This window comes from Silurus meridionalis, chromosome 25 (assembly GCF_014805685.1).
Source record: "Silurus meridionalis isolate SWU-2019-XX chromosome 25, ASM1480568v1, whole genome shotgun sequence".
Taxonomy (NCBI): Eukaryota; Metazoa; Chordata; class Actinopteri; order Siluriformes; family Siluridae; genus Silurus; species Silurus meridionalis.
The window spans coordinates 17637501-17655000 of NC_060908.1; the positions used below are offsets into that span (position 1 = coordinate 17637501).

At 39.1% G+C, this 17500-nt stretch overlaps 3 protein-coding genes across 8 annotated transcripts in view; 1 reads left to right on the top strand and 2 right to left on the bottom strand.

The window, feature by feature from the left end:
• Positions 1–4290, top strand: part of gja2 (gap junction protein, alpha 2) — a 4682-nt gene extending 392 nt beyond the window's left edge. Inside the window, exons 1-2 of the mRNA XM_046838671.1 lie at positions 1–361; positions 2140–4290. The exon at positions 1–361 is cut by the window's left edge and continues 392 nt beyond it. Of these exons, the coding sequence (XP_046694627.1) occupies positions 2231–3280 (1050 nt within the window). The 5' untranslated portion in view covers positions 1–361; positions 2140–2230 and the 3' untranslated portion in view covers positions 3281–4290. The remainder of the gene's footprint in view (positions 362–2139) is intronic.
• Positions 1–12221, bottom strand: part of mtmr2 (myotubularin related protein 2) — a 23604-nt gene extending 11383 nt beyond the window's left edge. The window contains exon 1 of the mRNA XM_046838662.1: positions 12203–12221. The gene's annotated coding sequence lies outside the window, so the exon portion shown is untranslated. The remainder of the gene's footprint in view (positions 1–12202) is intronic.
• tbc1d8b (TBC1 domain family member 8B) overlaps positions 10392–17500 on the bottom strand; it is a 28551-nt gene continuing 21442 nt past the window's right edge. Inside the window, exons 16-21 of one of the 6 annotated variants that reach the window (XM_046838654.1) lie at positions 16268–16505; positions 16094–16159; positions 13408–13461; positions 12550–12591; positions 12272–12369; positions 10392–11932 (exon numbers count right to left, since the gene is read on the bottom strand). In XM_046838654.1, coding sequence (XP_046694610.1) covers positions 11429–11932; positions 12272–12369; positions 12550–12591; positions 13408–13461; positions 16094–16159; positions 16268–16505 — 1002 coding nt within the window. In that variant the 3' untranslated portion in view covers positions 10392–11428. Of the gene's footprint in view, positions 11933–12271; positions 12370–12549; positions 12592–13380; positions 13465–16093; positions 16160–16267; positions 16506–17500 lie in introns of all 6 variants that reach the window. The other 5 variants (XM_046838652.1, XM_046838653.1, XM_046838651.1 and 2 more) reach the window with 5 other exon arrangements.

Here is a 17500-nt window from a genome sequence, read left to right on the forward strand (position 1 = left end):
GTGTGTGTGTGTGTGTGTGTGTGTGTGTGTGTGAATGTGTGGGTATTTTGCCTGCAGAGGGGAGAATATATTTAGAAGAATCCTAAACATTTCCCTGCCTTCCGATTGGTTAAGCTGCTTTTAGTCTACAGGAAGAAGGCAGGACACACAGTTTTCTCTCTAAGGGATTGTGCCTTCTGCCAAATTTAACCCCAACACACACACACACACACACTTACACACTTACACACTGCATGTTCATTAGCGCATGGTTATAACTTGTCAATTCAGTTGTGTTGTGTTTCTGTGTTAATTAGAAGTTTTAACTTTGTGTAGATGTGTGTGTTGAAGCTCTCATGCTGGATATGAACACATGGTAAAGGTGAGTTTCTATTTCTTGATACTACACACACCTAAACAGCCCTACGCATAAATACCAACACACACATACACACTTTTACACATTTAAACTTATTTATAGGAAATGATTCAAACTCTGTTACTGTTCTCATTAACAATTTTTTTACTTTTACAGTATTTACACTTGGTCTTTTTAAACCCCCCTCTCCATGTGAGTGTAATGTAGTGTAGTGTAGGGTCATATGAGTGTAGTGTGGTGTGGTGTAGTGTAGTATAGTAAAGTGTAGTATAGTGTGAGTGAAGTGTGGTATGGTGAAGTGTAGTATAGTGTGTGTGTAGTGTTGTGTAGTGCAGTGTGAATGTGAGTGTAGTATAGTGTAGTGTGTGAGTGTAGTTTAATGTAGTGTAGTATAGTGTAAGTGTGGTGTAGTATGGTGAAGTGTAGTATTGTGTAAGTGTAGTGTAGTATGGTGAAGTGTAGTATAGTGTTGTAGTGCAGTGTGAATGTGGGTGTAGTATAGTGTAGTGTGTGAGTGTAGTGTAATGTAGTGTAGTATAGTGTGTGTAGTGTAGTGCAGTGTGAATGTGAGTGTAGTATAGTGTGAGTGTAGTGTAATGTAGTGTAGTATAGTGTGAGTGTAGTGTAGTATGGTGAAGTGTAGCATAGTGTGAGTGTAATGTAGTGTAGTATAGTGTGAGTGTAGTGTAGTATGGTGAAGTGTAGTATAGTGTGAGTGCAGTGTAGTATGGTGAAGTGTAGTATAGTGTGAGTAGTGTAGTGTGGTGAAGTGTAGTATAGTGTGAGTGTAGTGTAGTATAGTGTGAGTGTAGTGTAGTATGGTGAAGTGTAGTATAGTGTGAGTGTAGTGTAATGTGAGTGTAGTATAGTGTGTGTGTAGTGTAGTATGGTGAAGTGTAGTATAGTGTGAGTGCAGTGTAGTATGGTGAAGTGTAGTATAGTGTGAGTGTAGTATAGTGTAGTGTGTGAGTGTAGTAGTGAAGTGGTGTATAGTGTGAGTGTAGTATAGTGTAGTGTGTGAGTGTAGTGTAGTGTTGTATAGTGTGAGTGCAGTGTAGTATGGTGAAGTGTAGTATAGTGTGAGTGTAGTGTAGTGTGTGAGTGTAGTGTAGTGAAGTGGTGTATAGTGTGGGTGTAGTGTAGTATAGTGTAGTGTGTGAGTGTAGTGTTGTATAGTGTGAGTGCAGTGTAGTATGGTGAAGTGTAGTATAGTGTGAGTGTAGTGTAGTATGGTGAAGTGTAGTATAGTGTGAGTGTAGTATAGTGTGAGTGCAGTGTAGTGTGAGTGTAGTGTGAGTGTAGTGTAGTGTTGTATAGTGTGAGTGTAGTATAGTGTAGTGTAGTGTGTGAGTGTAGTGTAATGTTGTATAGTGTGAGTGTAGTGTTCTGTAGTATAGTGTTGTGCAGTATGTTGTGAGTGTAGTGTAAGTGTTGTGTAGTAAACATTAAATCTGTCATAGAAAACAAAACAAACTTTGGCAAATTTTCTGACTGGTGTAGGAACTGTGTAGGAACTTTGTCACAACTGTGTGGGAACTTTGTCACAACTGTGTGGGAACTTTATGGGAACTGTGTAGGAACTATTTTGGGAAGTTTGTGGGAATTGTATGTAACAAAATCTAACCTCTGTGTACTATAAACAGCTAAGTGAGGATTTGTAATCAGAAAAGATTTTAATTCAGAGTGACAAAAGCACTGACAAAGTTAAATATTAATTATGTTTTTCTTTTCTTTTCTTTTCTTTTCTTTTCTTTTCTTTCCCCTGTCTCTGGCTCTATTAGCCTCTTATCTTTATCTTCTTTCATTTTAACCTCTCCTTAACCCCCCCCTCTCTCTCTTTCTCTCTTCCTCTCGCTTTTTGTGTGGTTTGTGATGGGGGATTGGAGCTCATTGGGGAAGTTGTTGGAGCGAGCTCAGGAGCATTCCACTGTGGTAGGGAAGGTATGGCTCTCAGTGTTGTTCATCTTCAGGATCCTGGTTCTGGGTGCAGCAGCAGAGAAGGTGTGGGGAGATGAGCAGTCGGGTTTCACCTGTGACACCAAGCAGCCTGGCTGTCAAAACGTCTGCTACGATCGAACCTTCCCCATCTCACACATTCGATTCTGGGTCATGCAGATCATTTTTGTGTCTGTTCCCACGTTGATATACCTGGGACACATCCTGCACCTGCTGCGCATGGAGGACAAGCAGAAGCGTTTGGATCAGGACGGAGGTGGAAAAGTGGGGAAGGTCATGACAAGCATTCGGGACGAACAAGGAAAGATTCGTCTGCAGGGGGCACTGCTTCGCACATATGTGCTCAATGTCATTTTCAAAACTCTGCTGGAGGTGGGCTTCCTGGTGGCACAGTACTTCCTGTATGGATTTGAGCTCAAACCCATGTACACTTGCAGCAGCTGGCCTTGTCCGAACACCGTAAACTGCTACATCTCACGTCCTACAGAGAAAACCATCTTCATTCTGTTCATGCTAGCTGTAGCGTGTGTGTCACTGTTCCTCAATCTAGTGGAGATGTACCACCTCGGCTTCACCAAGTGTCGTCAGGGTCTCCGCTATCGCCATTCGCTCTCTGACACTTCATCCAAAACGCCTAGCGAGGAAGCTGTCATTCCATTTGTTGCCAGTTACCCCTATTTCCCTGCCCATGCCCCACCCCCCGATCATCAGTACAAACTCCCAGACACTGACGGCTCCTTTCCAGCATACGGCAGTCGCTCCGCTCACAAACAGAACAACGATAACCTTGCAGTGGAGCGCATCACTACGGAAACCAAACCTGATCCTTCTGAAAGCAAACCTGATGAAACCAGGGTAAAGAAAACTTCAAGCTCTGCCCCAGGATCGCCGTATTACCAGCGCAGGCCGAGCTATGCTAGTCGCTATAGTAACAATAAGAGCAGACTGGATGATCTGAAAATCTGAATTAGGAGAAGATTTTTACGAAATTAAGCAAATAGCTACTGATACAGGAACAAACACACACACACACACACACACACACACACACACACACTGTATCTAATAAATACCAGCATTTTCAACGAACATTGTTAGCATTAGCCACTACAGATGTACCAGCTTACTGCTAAATTTAACATGTGGCTAGTCTTATAGACTGTAGCATTAGTTTAAATGCTAAGGTGCTAGCTGACTAGCCGTGCATGTGATTGTGAACAGGATATTTTGAAGTGAAATGCTAGCAGTGAAAGGTAGAACCACAATGGTTAGAAGATTGCTAAAAGAGGTCACAAAGTTCCTCTGAACTAACAAAAGAAGTTCCTCTGACTGAACTGGGGCCACAGTTAGCGTTTACTAGTGCGCTGGTGTTTACATGACCACAGAAATTGTAGCCTATTTTACAGTAGCATTTGACTATTAACAAGTTAGCATTAGTCTACATTTTTGTTTACCTACATCTGTCATGCTGCTAATTGACCAGCTTTCAGCATCTGTACCGATCTTCAGTTGTAGCAGGATTTTACACAATGCTAATGAACAAGCACTAGCATTTGCACTACTTTACCAGACATTCTTTCTAGTGTATAAGTACAAATCCTGTTAATAAATGGACATTAGTTTCGCCGCTAATTTAGTTTCATACCCTTATTGTCCTAGCATTAAACTTTGTTTTATTCATCAATATTTGTCACATTGCTATGGGAAAGATTTACTGAAGATTATAACAGTTTTAATGTGTTAACTCTCATGCTGCTAATTTTACAAAAATATTTTTAATTCTCTACTGAGACTTTTTTTTTTTTTTACTTTATCAGAATTTTTCATACAAAATATTTACTAGCGTAGTTCTAGATTATAAACACCAAAATGAGAATATTTCCATTTTTACATATAAATGTTATATGTATAATATAAGGCATAGTTTGGTCATTGCATGATTTGTGTGTTTCCTGTACTGTTTGTCGACTCTGTTGCTGCAGTCTGAGCCAATCACTACTCTGTGTGCTATAACCTTATTCAATAAATGAGTTTTATTGTAATATTTCATTTGTTTACACACACACACACACACACACACACACACACACACACACACACACACACACAGACACACACAAATCTTAGCTAGATTTAGCTAGTTCTGTTTATAATATAATGATAGTAAATATAAATATAATAATATATAATATAAAAAAAAACTATAACAGAAAAAATAGTAGAAAAGTGGGTTTCAAGTAATAGTAAGGTCAGTTTATTGGTACATTGTGCACAGTGTGAGAAAAATCACCTGGAGAAGAAGCATGTGCAGGTGCATCATACACTGTGCAAAAAGTCAAAAAGTCAGAAGTCATGTATGGAACATATTAGAAAATGTCAGTAAATGACAGACAAAGATATTTATACACATCTGCTGCCTATGTGGTCAAACACCTCAGCTATGCGGAGAAAAAAGAGAGACCGCATGACATCTCTTTGTGCATAATACAGTGCATAAAGTTCACCCATGTAATTTAGCGTAGGTCAGCTTCAGCTATCAATAGTAGAATCTAGTAATATATAATATCATTTAACAATATGCTTCACCTAACATATAACATTAGTTTAAATCCAAGCTTAATCAATATAGACATTACTCAGCATTAATATAATATAATACTCAGCTTTGCAAAGAACTCAGTGTATAGAGAGTGTTAAGACAAAATCAATAATTATGATTTAGATTAACGTTTATCATATATAAAGTTAGCATACATTATATAATCAAAATGTAATACATGTTATAAAGGCCAGTGAGCAGACAAGAAGGATGGATTAGATTAGGGATTAGAAAAAAACGGCAGTTTTAATAAAATCAAAATAGTAAAATAAGCAAGCAGCATGCAGGCAACATGCCTTAACTATACTCATATACTCACTATATTCTATATACTATATTCATTCATACAATATATATTCATTCAAAGCACAAGTAGAAACTTAAATGGAAAAATCATATAAAAAAATTATAAAAATAAAAAGAGTAATAGGGTAATAGGCAGATATCGTCAGATTATCGTCAGATAGCAAAGAATATAGGAGAATAGGTGCAAGAAATTGTATAAGAGATCCAATGTCCAAAACACACAGGAAGTAAGATGTTTCTATAAGAACATGATCTTAAGATGCAGGCAGGATAACAGTAAGACAGGAAATTCCATATAAAAAAGTATTAGGTTATAATAAATATATTTTGAGAAGATTTGAATAAAAAAAAAAGTAAAGGATAAGAGTTATGAAAAATAGGAAAAGCATTTGGAGAAAAGTGCTGTTCTGTTCAAACTAAAGCCCTGGTTTATAAAACCAGAAAAAAGAAAAACGAACACGTTTCTATACAAAGTGAACACAAAACAAAATAAAGGAGGATTTGTAGACAAAGGAAAAACCCAGAAGAGATTTTAAGAAAAGGTGTGAATATTGCGGTGGATGATCTGTTGCAGTGTTATGTTAAAGTGCACAATCAGGTGATTTTTCAGAAAATATGAAGAAAAACATGAAAGAAAATCCTGGAAATGGGTGGAATTTTACTAAGAATACGTATAAACTTAGCAGAAAACATGTAATCAAAAGATTGCATATGTATGCTTTGTAAAATAATTGGGGTATATAAATTGTTAGCAAAGAGATTTTAGAGGAAATATGCTAATTTAAATAGATGTGAGATATAAAACGTGAGGATTGTTTATATTAATTTCGCACTCGCATGTAAATGCTGACGGGTGCCATTGCTGTCAGGATGGTTTTCTCCCGAGAGCTTCATTGGACGGGTCTGAACTGACTGCAATAAAGCTGATTTGCTCCTTCTCATCCGTGACTGGAAGATGTCTTCATTTTGTTTGTTTATGTATTGTTTAAAGTTTTTAAACTTATTGGTAATTAATTAGTGAATAGCTAAAACTAATTTGAGTATTGAGCCACTTAATTGTTATGTCTACTCAGACATGGGGCCTGAGTTCTAACATCTTTCAAATCTGTGGAAGATTCGGCAAATCTAGGGAAGATCTGTGGAAAAAACATGCAATTTTGTATATATCTGATTCAATTGAAACAATTTAGGCTATTTTTTGAGGTAAATCAGTAGATCTTTTAGGTAAAAACAATTTACTGATAAATTCAATACTTGTAAATCAAGCAATTTTATTGAATATCTGAAGTAGATCATGGAATTCTGGAAAAGATCTGAGGTAAATTCACAGATTTGCCCTTTTTACCTCAAATCTTCCACCAAAGTTGCCTGACATACCTAGATCTTCCTCAGAATTGCACGAATTACCACCGATATTCCATATAATTGCTTGATTTACAATGACTGACAAGATCTAAAGTTTTTAGATAAGGCACTTTTGGGGAAGATCTGAGATTAAGCGTTTAATTCTCGGGAGTTTTTAAAGTAAATCATGTAATTCTAATGTATATCCTAAATTAATAGGTATTTCTGGGGAAGTTTTGAGGTAAATTAAGCAATTTTAGAATAGATCTGAGGTCAGTCAAGTAATTCTGAGGAAGATCTAAGTTAAATTAGTCAATTGTAAGGTATATCCAAAATGAACAAGATAATTCTGGTATAGATTTGATGTCAATTAGGCAATTCTAAGATAAATCCTACAAAAGTGCTTTAAGTCTCTATCAAGTCGTCAAGTCAAGTCAAGTCAAGTCAAGTCGCTTTTATTGTCATTTCAACCATATATAGCTAAGACATTACACAGTGAAATTAAACAACTTTCCTTCTGTACCCTGGTGCTACATACAACAACAATCACAGAAAACGAAAAAACAGAGTTAAGGACTAGTAAGGGTCCTTGCCACATAAAGTGCATCATGTGCAACCTGTTGCAAACAGTGCAAAGACAACACAGGACAATATAAGACAAATACAGAAAATACAAAATAGTGCCACCAGAAAACCTGTTGTATATTACACATTGTGGTGTGTAAGAGACGTAAAGTGAACAGTAAAATGTAAAAAAAAAATGTTGTGCAAAAGAGCAAATAGCAGAAATCCAGAGAAGATGTGGATGTGTTTACGGCATGTAAACAGTTTATGGTAATGAAGTGATGTAATGTGAGTGGTACTGAAGACATGGGTGTGTGAAGTGAGTACGAGTGTGTGTTGAGCCTGGGTTGTACACATCAGTCACACAGTTGTGTGTATGTGTGTGTGTGTGTGTGTGTGAGAGTTCAGTTCAGTTCTGTATTGAGAAGTCTAATGGCTTGAGGGAAGAAACTGTTACACAGTCTGGATGTGACGGCCCGAATGCTTCGGAACCGCTTCCCTGATAGCAGGAGGATTAAGAGTGTATGTGAGGGGAGTGTGTGAGGGGTGTGTGTGGTCGTCCGCAATGCTGTTGGCTTTGCGGATGCAGCGTGTGGTGTAAATGTCCATGATGGAGGGGAAAGAGACTCTGATGATCTTCTTAGCTGCCCTTACTATCCTCTGTCGGGTCTTGCGATCAGGGACGGTGCAGTTCCCAAACCAGGCAGTGATGCAGCTGCTCAGGATGCTCTCAATGGTCCCTCTATAGAACGTGGTCAGGATTGGGGGAGGGAGATGAGCTTTCCTCAGCCTTTTCAGAAAGTAGAGACGTTGCTGGGCTTTCTTGCTGATGGAGCTGGTGATGAGTGACCAAGTGAGATTATCCGCCAAATGAACACCAAGGAATTTGGTGCTCTTGACGATCTCCATGGAGAATCCATCGATGGTCGCTCTGTGCTCTCCTGAAGTCAACAACCAGAGACAGGTTCAGAGACAGGTTTTTGGCTCCACACTAGGCTGTTATCCCAGAATTTACCTCAGATCTTCCCCAAAATTGCCTGATTTACCTCAGATCTTCTGCAAAGATGTATTTTAGGTAAATCCTGCAATTATGGGGTAAAACCGAGATAAATCAAACAAATTTGGGGGTAAATCTGAGGTAATATTTTTTATTTGGGGGAACACCTGAGGTAAATTGGGCACTTTTGGGGAAGATCTGCGATAACGCGTTTAATTCTGGGGAGTTTTTGAAGTAAATCTAGCGATTTTAATGCTAATGTAGATTTATCAATGTAGATTTATTCATTGATAAGAGACTCAATGCACTTTTGTATGATTTATCTCAGAATGTATCTATAATTTATCTATACCGGAATTCCCTTATTAATTTAGGATATGCCATACAATTGACTGATTCCTCTGAATTATTTGATTGAACTCAGATCTATTCTAAAATTGCCTAATTTACCTAAAATCTTCCCCAGAATGACCTAAATCATTATACGTTATAAAACTTACCAGAATCAAACGCTTCATCTCAGATCTCAAATCCATCAAATTTGCCTGATTTACCTTCATTTTACCCCAGAATTGCATGATTTACCTAAAATCTTCCCAGAACTGCCTGCTTTACCTGAGATTTTCCTAAACTTGCCAGATTTAACACAGACATACTCTACAAGAAGAAAAATAGCATTTATTTGTCACATATTCATTAAAGTATAATACAATTATTTTTTTTACTCATTTTTTTTTTCTCACCTCTCTAAAGAGGGGCGGCTTGGCGATAACAGGGTTAACTGACCTCAATAACCTCAGAGCTTCAACCACTTAGCTACCACTCCTCTATTAATTGCCTTAAATTAAGTTCAGACAATCAAACAATTTTGGGTATATCATTCAATTCTGAGAAAGATCTGAGGTAAATCATGGAATGCTGGGGAACATCTGAGGTAAATCAGGCAGTCCTGAGAAATATCTGAGGTAAATTCTGGGATAGATCTAAAGTAAATTGTGCAATTCTGGTGTAAGAACTGTTTGATTCGCCTCAGATGGACACCAAAATTAAACGATTTACCTCAGACTCCCCGTGATTTACCTCAGATATTCCATAAAATTGCTTGTTTAACAATTAGTAAATATATAATTAAACTGATTTAACTTAGAATTACCTAATTTACCTTGAATCTATCCTGGAATTACCTTATTAATTTATAATACACCTTAGAATTGCCTGATTTACCTCAGATCGATTCTTAAATTGCCTGATTTACATCAAATCCACATAATAACCTAATTCATTTAGTATATACATCAGAATTGCTTGATTTATCTCAGGCCTTCAACAGAAATGCACGGTTTACCTCAGATCTTCCCCAGAAATTAACAATTTATCCCAGATCTTCCCCAAAATTGCCTAATTTACCTCAGATTTACCCCAGAATTGCACGGCTATTTCCCTAGACTTGAATGATTTACCACCGATTCACTCTACAATTGTGTTAAGTTAAATCAGACAGTATTGAGTATACCTTAACTAAACCAGGCACTTCTAAGGTCTATCCTAAATTAATGAAGTAATCTTAGGTAACCTTTAGGGTAAATAATGCAGTTCCAGGAAGATTTTAGGTAAATTAAGCAATTCTTAAGTAGACCTGAAGTAAATTGTGCCATTCTGGGGTAAATTAGAGCTAAATCAAGCCATTTTGGGGAATATTTTAGATAAATCAAGCATTTCTGTGAAACATCTTAGGCAAATTGAACAATTCTAGGGAAGATCTGAGGTAACCAGAGCAATTTTAATGCATATTAGATAATGGTAAACCTGAGTGAAATCTGGCAATTTTAAGGAAGTGTTTGGATAAATCTGGAATTTCTGGGGAAGATCTGAAAACCGGCCAATTCTATAGTATATCCTAAATAAATTTAGTTATTCTCTGATAAAATATTTAACTGATAAATTCAGTAATCATAAGCTCCCTTTATTTAGGAGTCTTTTGACTGTAGTAAACGTGTTGATAATGACAGATGGCAGGAGAAGAGGAATATAAAACTCCACATTTCTCTCCTCACACTCAGACTATATAAATCCTGACAGGTGCAGGTCAGAAGTCAGAGGGGAGTTTGCTATTCTGGGACAAGCTTCTGAAATAATTTTACCTTCACACACTAAATGCCAGTGCTTCAGTTACACCAATCACCTGTCTGTCTGGCCACGGAGCTGTCTGTATTCTTATTTTGATTAGATTAAACTTAATTGTCTTTGTGCAAATTACATGTACAAAGCAAACTAAATGCAGCTTTATTTTGCATTAATCTCTCAATAATAACACACCATTATTTAAAGCAAGCTGGGAAACAGTTTACACACACACCCAAATACAATTGTACATTTATTAAACTCATGACTTAAATCACATACACACACTACACACTAAACACATTATACCATTACACTATCCTGGAGTGTGTGTATAAAACACAACTAAAGAAAAATATAGTGTTGATTTTGTCACCGGTGCCACCCATACTAATCATTTCAAATACAAGCACAAAACCTGACGCACCGACCATCTCAGAAATTATATATATATATATATATATATATATATATATATATATATATATATATATATATATATATATATATATATATATATATCTCTGATCTGGCATCAGTGATGCAATAAATGCTAATGTTTATTGGGTAATTTTATATTTTTATATAAAACCTGGGACTAGATAAATGCTCAAACTTCTTCAGGCATGTGATCATAATGTTTATTATGAGTTAATTTCTGTGATAAATTAGCATGATTTCATGACCAAATGATTAATTATCTGACAATAATGCTAATCAGCCATGTGAGATAAACATGATGAAGCACTTTGGAGATTTTTTGATTATTAATTTTTATAAATCATCCATTATTTATAATTATATTTCTACACTGTAGCACAGAAACAATGCAACACAAACTTCATTTCCATAACACGTTACACAACATCAGAACTTCATCTGCTTACTGCTTCTCTCTCTCTCTCTCTCACTCACACACACACACACACACACACACACACACACACACACACACACACACACACACACAGTGAAACAGTACAACTGGTCACCAGGGTCAGAAACTAAACTCCCAAAAGCTTTGCTCTCATGTTACACACTTTTACATGTGCCAGATTTATATCTATACAGTTATATCATTTACTTTTCTCATCACTGTGTGTGTGTGTGTCTGTGTGTCTGTGTGTGTGTGTGTGTGTGTGTGTGTGTGTGTGTATGTATGAAGGGTGTGTATTAAGTGTGTTCAACGTATGTGTGCGAGCTGGTGTGCGTGTGCATGTGCGATAAGTGCATGTGTGTCTGTGCTCCTCTCAAAGAATGTAACAACACAAGGTTCGTTCAGTAACGAGGCAAGAATCTGCTCGAAGGAGAAACTCCAGTCTCCGCCCCCATCTGGAGGAGAGGGTGTGTCTGGGGGTGTGGTCTTAGCTGAGCTGCCGGTCCCTGTAGGGCTGCTCGTAGCTGAGGAGGCGGAGCCTGTATCAGAGGAAGGAGACAGGTCAGTGGATAGAGACCTGGGGGTCTGGTGAGACGTGTTGTCGGCTTGCTGTGTTGCTGGGGGTGTGGCCTGTAATGTCTGGGGCTTGGCCTTTGGAGAGGATCTTGATGGGCTCTGCAGTTTTCGCCCCGCCTCCTCCATTCGCAGCAACAAGCCAGTTACCCGTGCAACGGCATGATACAGAAGCTCCTCCTCTTCGTCTCCATGGAAAATGTTGTACAGAGTCTTAGACAGGAGAACGAACTCGGCCTAATATACACACACACAAAGTCATATGTATTGTTTTAAATACACAAAGTATGTATATGTGTGTGTGTGTGTGTGTGTGTGTGTGTGTGTGTGTGTGTGTGTGCGCTTAAATTAGCACTTCCAAGCTTGTAGAATTCAAGGGTTATATTTATATTAAGTGTGTAATCTTGTGTACAGTGTAGATTTATTCATTACTAGAGACTCAAAGCACTTTTGCACGTCGCTCTGGATAAGGGCGTCTGCTAAATGCCGCAAATGTAAAATGTAAATGTGTGTGTGTGTGTGTGTGTGTGTGTGTGTGTGTGTGTGTGTGTGTGTGTGTGTGTGGGTGTTTTGAACCTGATTAATTCGAGGCAAATCTTTGATGTTCTCCTCTTTCTTCTGTAACTCATCCTGCCACTGTTTCAGGTACTCCTGGAGATCCACCTTCCCACGTGCTGAAAGAAAAAAAGATAACAAAAAGACAAAAAGTAAACACAGGGAAATTGTGAGATAGAAAAATAAAAAGTCACTGAAATATAACTCAAATATTGTTTGACAGGTTAGAGAGACAGAGACAGGTTTCAAGTGTAACACATAAATAATGAGATGAGGGGATAATGGATTATTATCATCACCTCTTTCTGGACTTTTCCTGATCACTCCTTCATCAGTACAACCTAAACACAGGAACATGCCTGGTTATTTCACTGAATAAAAAAATAAAATCAACAAAATAATTAGGATATACATTTTATACGCTTCAATTCATACAAACAAAATGACACCAATCCACGTGTCTTCTCATGGAAAAAAACAAAATCTTCAAAAAAAACCCCCTGTATTTAACAAATAATTATTTTTACAAAGAAACAAACACTGGAATTTTTTTTACAGCTTTTGAACTCTCTCCAGGAAACTCAATTATTCTTGCTCTTCTATGCTATTTTTGGTGCTCCTGTAAGACACCATTCCCTCTTCCTCAAAATTAGCTTGCAGATTTCAATGACTGGCTTGTATTGCTGTGATTGACAGGAGAGAGACAGAATAAGCCCCTCCCACACAGAGCACTATACAGGTCAGGAAGAACCTCGGCATCATCTAGGTCAGTCTTGATCTGCTGCTGTTAGAATAAACACTGTTCCCCCAAAATCTCTCTAATTACAATATTTGTGTTATCTGCCTCAAAACTGCTCCTCAGGTTCCCACGTCACTCCTCATTAAAGTCTCCATGTTTCTCACCCAAGTATCCACTGCTTTTTTCTCCTCTTCATAAACCCTCACTTTATTCTTGAAAATTAAATTCTTGCGCCAGACACACAACAACCTGAGTCCCTTTCATCCCGTGTCACACACACACACACACACACATACACACACACACACACACACACACACACACACACACACACAGTGAAAGGAATTAAAGGAAGTGCAGAGAGGTAGTGAAGAAGCAAGTGACAGCTGACCAGAAAAACGAGTAGAGAGAGAGAGACCTTCAGCAGGGACAGGAGAGGCATGAGACCTTAAAGCCTTACAGACAGGAGAATCTGCTGAAACACACACACACACACACACACACACACACACACACACACACACACACACACAGACACACACACAGACACACACACAGACACACAATTTATTTGTTCTACCAATCATGCTAAAAGATTACAGAGATGAGAACCTGTTTACAATATTAATATTTGTTTCTTATTTCAGCCCTGAAACTAAAGTGATGACACTGGGAGTAGTGCCATTAGTTTAGTCATTAAATTAGTAATGTAGTGTGTAGAGAGTAAAGTGTAGTGTGTAGTGATAAGGGAATAGTGTGTAATGAGTAGGGAGTAGTGTAGTGATAAGGAGTAGTGTGTGGGAGTACTGTGTAGTGAGTAGTGTGTAGTGATAAGGGAGTAGTGTGTAGTGAGTGGTGTGTAGTGAGTGGTGTGTAGTGTGTAGTGATAAGGGAGTAGTGTGTAATGAGTAGGGAGTAGTGTGTAGTGATAAGGGAGTAGTGTGTAGGGAGTACTGTGTAGTGAGTAGTGTGTAGTGATAAGGGAGTAGTGTGTAGTGAGTAGTGTGTAGTGAGTGGTGAGTGGTGTGTGGTGTGTAGTGATAAGGGAGTAGTGTGTAATGAGTAGGGAATGGTGTGTAGTGATAAGGGAGTAGTGTGTAGGAGTACTGTGTAGTGAGTGGTGTGTAGTGAGTAGGGAGTAGTGTGTAGTAAGTAGGGAGTAGTGTAGTGATAAGGGAGTAGTGTGTAGTGAGTAGGGAGTAATGTGTAGTGATAAGGAGTAGTGTGTAGTGAGTAGGGAGTAATGTGTAGTCATAAGGAAGTAGTTTGTAGTTAATAGGGAGTAGTGTGTAGTGATTAGGGAGTAGTGTGTAGGGAGTAGTGTAAAGTATGTAGTGTGCAGGAGTAGTGTGCAGGAGTAGTGTGAAGTATGTAGTGTGTAGAGAGTAGTGTGTGGGAGTAGTGTGAAGTATGTAGTGTGCAGGAGTAGTGTGTAGGGAGTAGGGTGAAGTATGTAGTGTGCAGGAATAGTGTGTAGTGTGTATGGTGTAGGGTGAAGTATGTAGTGTGTAGGGAGTAGTGTGTATAGTGTAGGGTGAAGTATGTAGTGTGTAGGAATAGTGTGTAGTGTGTATGGTGTAGGGTGAAGTATGTAGTGTGTAGGAATAGTGTGTAGTGTGTATGGTGTAGGGTGAGGAATGTAGTGTGGGGTAATTTATGTAGTGTGTAGGAATAGTGTGTAGTGTGTGGGAGTAGTGTGTATAGTCTAGGGTGAAGTATGTAGTGTGTGAGAATAGTGTGTAGTGTGTATGGTGTAGGGTGAAGTATGTAGTGTCTAGGGAATAGTGTGTAGTGTGTAGGGAGTAATGTGTATAGTGTAGGGTGAAGTATGTAGTGTGTAGAATAGTGTGTAGTGTGTAGGGAGTAGTGTGTATAGTGTAGGTGAAGTATGTAGTGTGTAGGAATAGTATGAAGTGTGTATGGTGTAGGGTGAGGAATGTAGTGTGTAGGGTGAAGTATGTAGTGTGTAGGAGTAGTGTGTATAGTGTAGGGTGAAGTATGTAGTGTGTAGGGAATAGTGTGTAGTGTGTATGGTGTAGGGTGAGGAATGTAGTGTGTAGGGTGAAGTATGTAGTGTGTAGGAGTAGTGTGTATAGTGTAGGGTGAAGTATGTAGTGTGTAGGAATAGTGTGTAGTGTGTGTATGGTGTGGGGTGAGGAATGTAGTGTGTGGGGTGAAGTATGTAGTGTGTAGGAGTAGTGTGTATAGTGTAGGGTGAAGTATGTGGTGTGTAGGAGTAGTGTGTATAGTGTAGGGTGAAGTATGTAGTGTGTAGGGAATAGTGTGTAGTGTGTATGGTGTAGGGTGAGGAATGTAGTGTGTAGGGTGAAGTATGTAGTGTGTAGGAGTAGTGTGTATAGTGTAGGGTGAAGTATGTAGTGTGTAGGAATAGTGTGTAGTGTGTATGGTGTAGGGTGAGGAATGTAGTGTGTGTAGGGTGAAGTATGTAGTGTAGGAGTAGTGTGTGTATAGTGTAGGGTGAAGTATGTAGTGTGTAGGAATAGTGTAGTGTGTAGTGTATGGTGTAGGGTGAGGAATGTAGTGTGTAGGGTGAAGTATGTAGTGTGTAGGAGTAGTGTGTATAGTGTAGGGTGAAGTATGTAGTGTGTAGGAATAGTGTGTAGTGTGTATGGTGTAGGGTGAGGAATGTAGTGTGTGTAGGGTGAAGTATGTAGTGTGTGGGAGTAGTGTGTGTAGTGTGTGGGGTGAAGTATGTAGTGTGTAGGAGTAGTGTGTATAGTGTGGGGTGAAGTATGTAGTGTGTATGGTGTGGGGTGAGGAATGTAGTGTGTAGGGTGAAGTATGTAGTGTGTAGGAGTAGTGTGTATAGTGTAGGGTGAAGTATGTAGTGTGTAGGGAATAGTGTGTAGTGTGTAGGAGTAGTGTGTATAGTGTAGGGTGAAGTATGTAGTGTGTAGGAATAGTGTGTAGTGTGTATGGTGTAGGGTGTGGAATGTAGTGTGTAGGGTGAAGTATGTAGTGTGTAGGGAATAGTGTGTAGTGTGTAGGGAGTAGTGTGTATAGTGTAGGGTGAAGTATGTAGTGTGTATGGTGTAGGGTGTGGAATGTAGTGTGTAGGGCATAAGGAGTAGGATATAGTGTACCTGGTTGGAGATGAAGTTTAAAGAAAAACTTCAGCTTTTCTGTAAATGAGCCATTGTACAGAGTATCTGTAAAACATGTGAGCGCACACACACACACACACACACACACACACACATAAACAAAATGTGTGAGACGCAAGTTAAAAGATCAGAGTTTAGGGGTCACGAGGTTACCGAGCAGGCATATAAATTCTTTGAAGTTGATGAGTCCGTCTCCATTGTCGTCTGCGAGCCGGAATGCTGAACGAGTCACATCGTCTTTGGGTGTGTGTTTCCATGGTAACAGCAGGGTAAAGAGTGAGCTGAACTGGTCCAGGTTTAGTTGGTACTGATCGAGATACGGGAGACTTGGGTCGTGATTCTGTAGAGTGGGACTGCAGACTGACCAATAACAGCTGAGGAAGTGCTGCCTCTGTCTCAAACACACACACACACACACACACACACACACACACACACACACACACACCAATCAGAGCTGCTACTGCATGTGTGTGTATGAGTAAGAGTGAGTATGTATGCGTGAGAGTGTGTATGTGTGTGTGTGTGAGAGAGAGTGTGAGTGAGTGTGTGTGTATATGTGTGAGAGAGAGTGTGAGTATGTGTGAGTGAGTGTGTGTTTATGTGTGAGAGTGAGTGTGTGTGTGTGTGTATGTGAGAGTGTGAATGAGTGTGAGTGTGAGAGAGTGTGTGTGCATGTGTGAGAGTGTGAGTGTGTGTGCATGTGTGAGAGTGTGAGTGAGTGTGAATGAGTGAGTGTGTGAGAGAGTGTGTGTGTGTGAGAGAGTGTGAGTGTGTGTGTGTGTGTGTGAGAGAGAGTGTGTGTTCATGTGAATGAGTGTGGCAGTGTGAGTGTGTGATTGTGTGTTTGTGAGTGTGTGTGTGTGATTGTGTGTTTGTGTGAGAGTGTGAATAAGTGTGAGTTTGTGTGTAAGTGTGATTGAGTGATTGTGAGTATGAGTGAGTGATTGTGAGTGTGTGTGAGAGAGTGTGTGTATATGTGAGTGTGTTTGTGTGAGAGTGTAAGTTGGTGTGTGAGAGTGTGTGTGTGTGTGTGAGTGAGTGTGAATGAGTGTGAGTGTGAGAGAGTGTGTGTGTGCATGTGTGAGAGTGTGAGAGTGTGTGTGCATGTGTGAGAGTGTGAGTGAGTGTGAATGAGTGAGTGTGTGAGAGTGTGTGTGTGTGTGAGAGTGTGTGAGTGTGTGTGTGTGTGTGTGTGAGAGAGTGTGTGTTCATGTGAATGAGTGTGGCAGTGTGAGTGTGTGATTGTGTGTTTGTGAGTGTGTGTGTGATTGTGTGTTTGTGTGAGAGTGTGAATAAGTGTGAGTTTGTGTGTAAGTGTGATTGAGTGATTGTGAGTATGAGTGAGTGATTGTGAGTGTGTGTGAGAGAGTGTGTGTATATGTG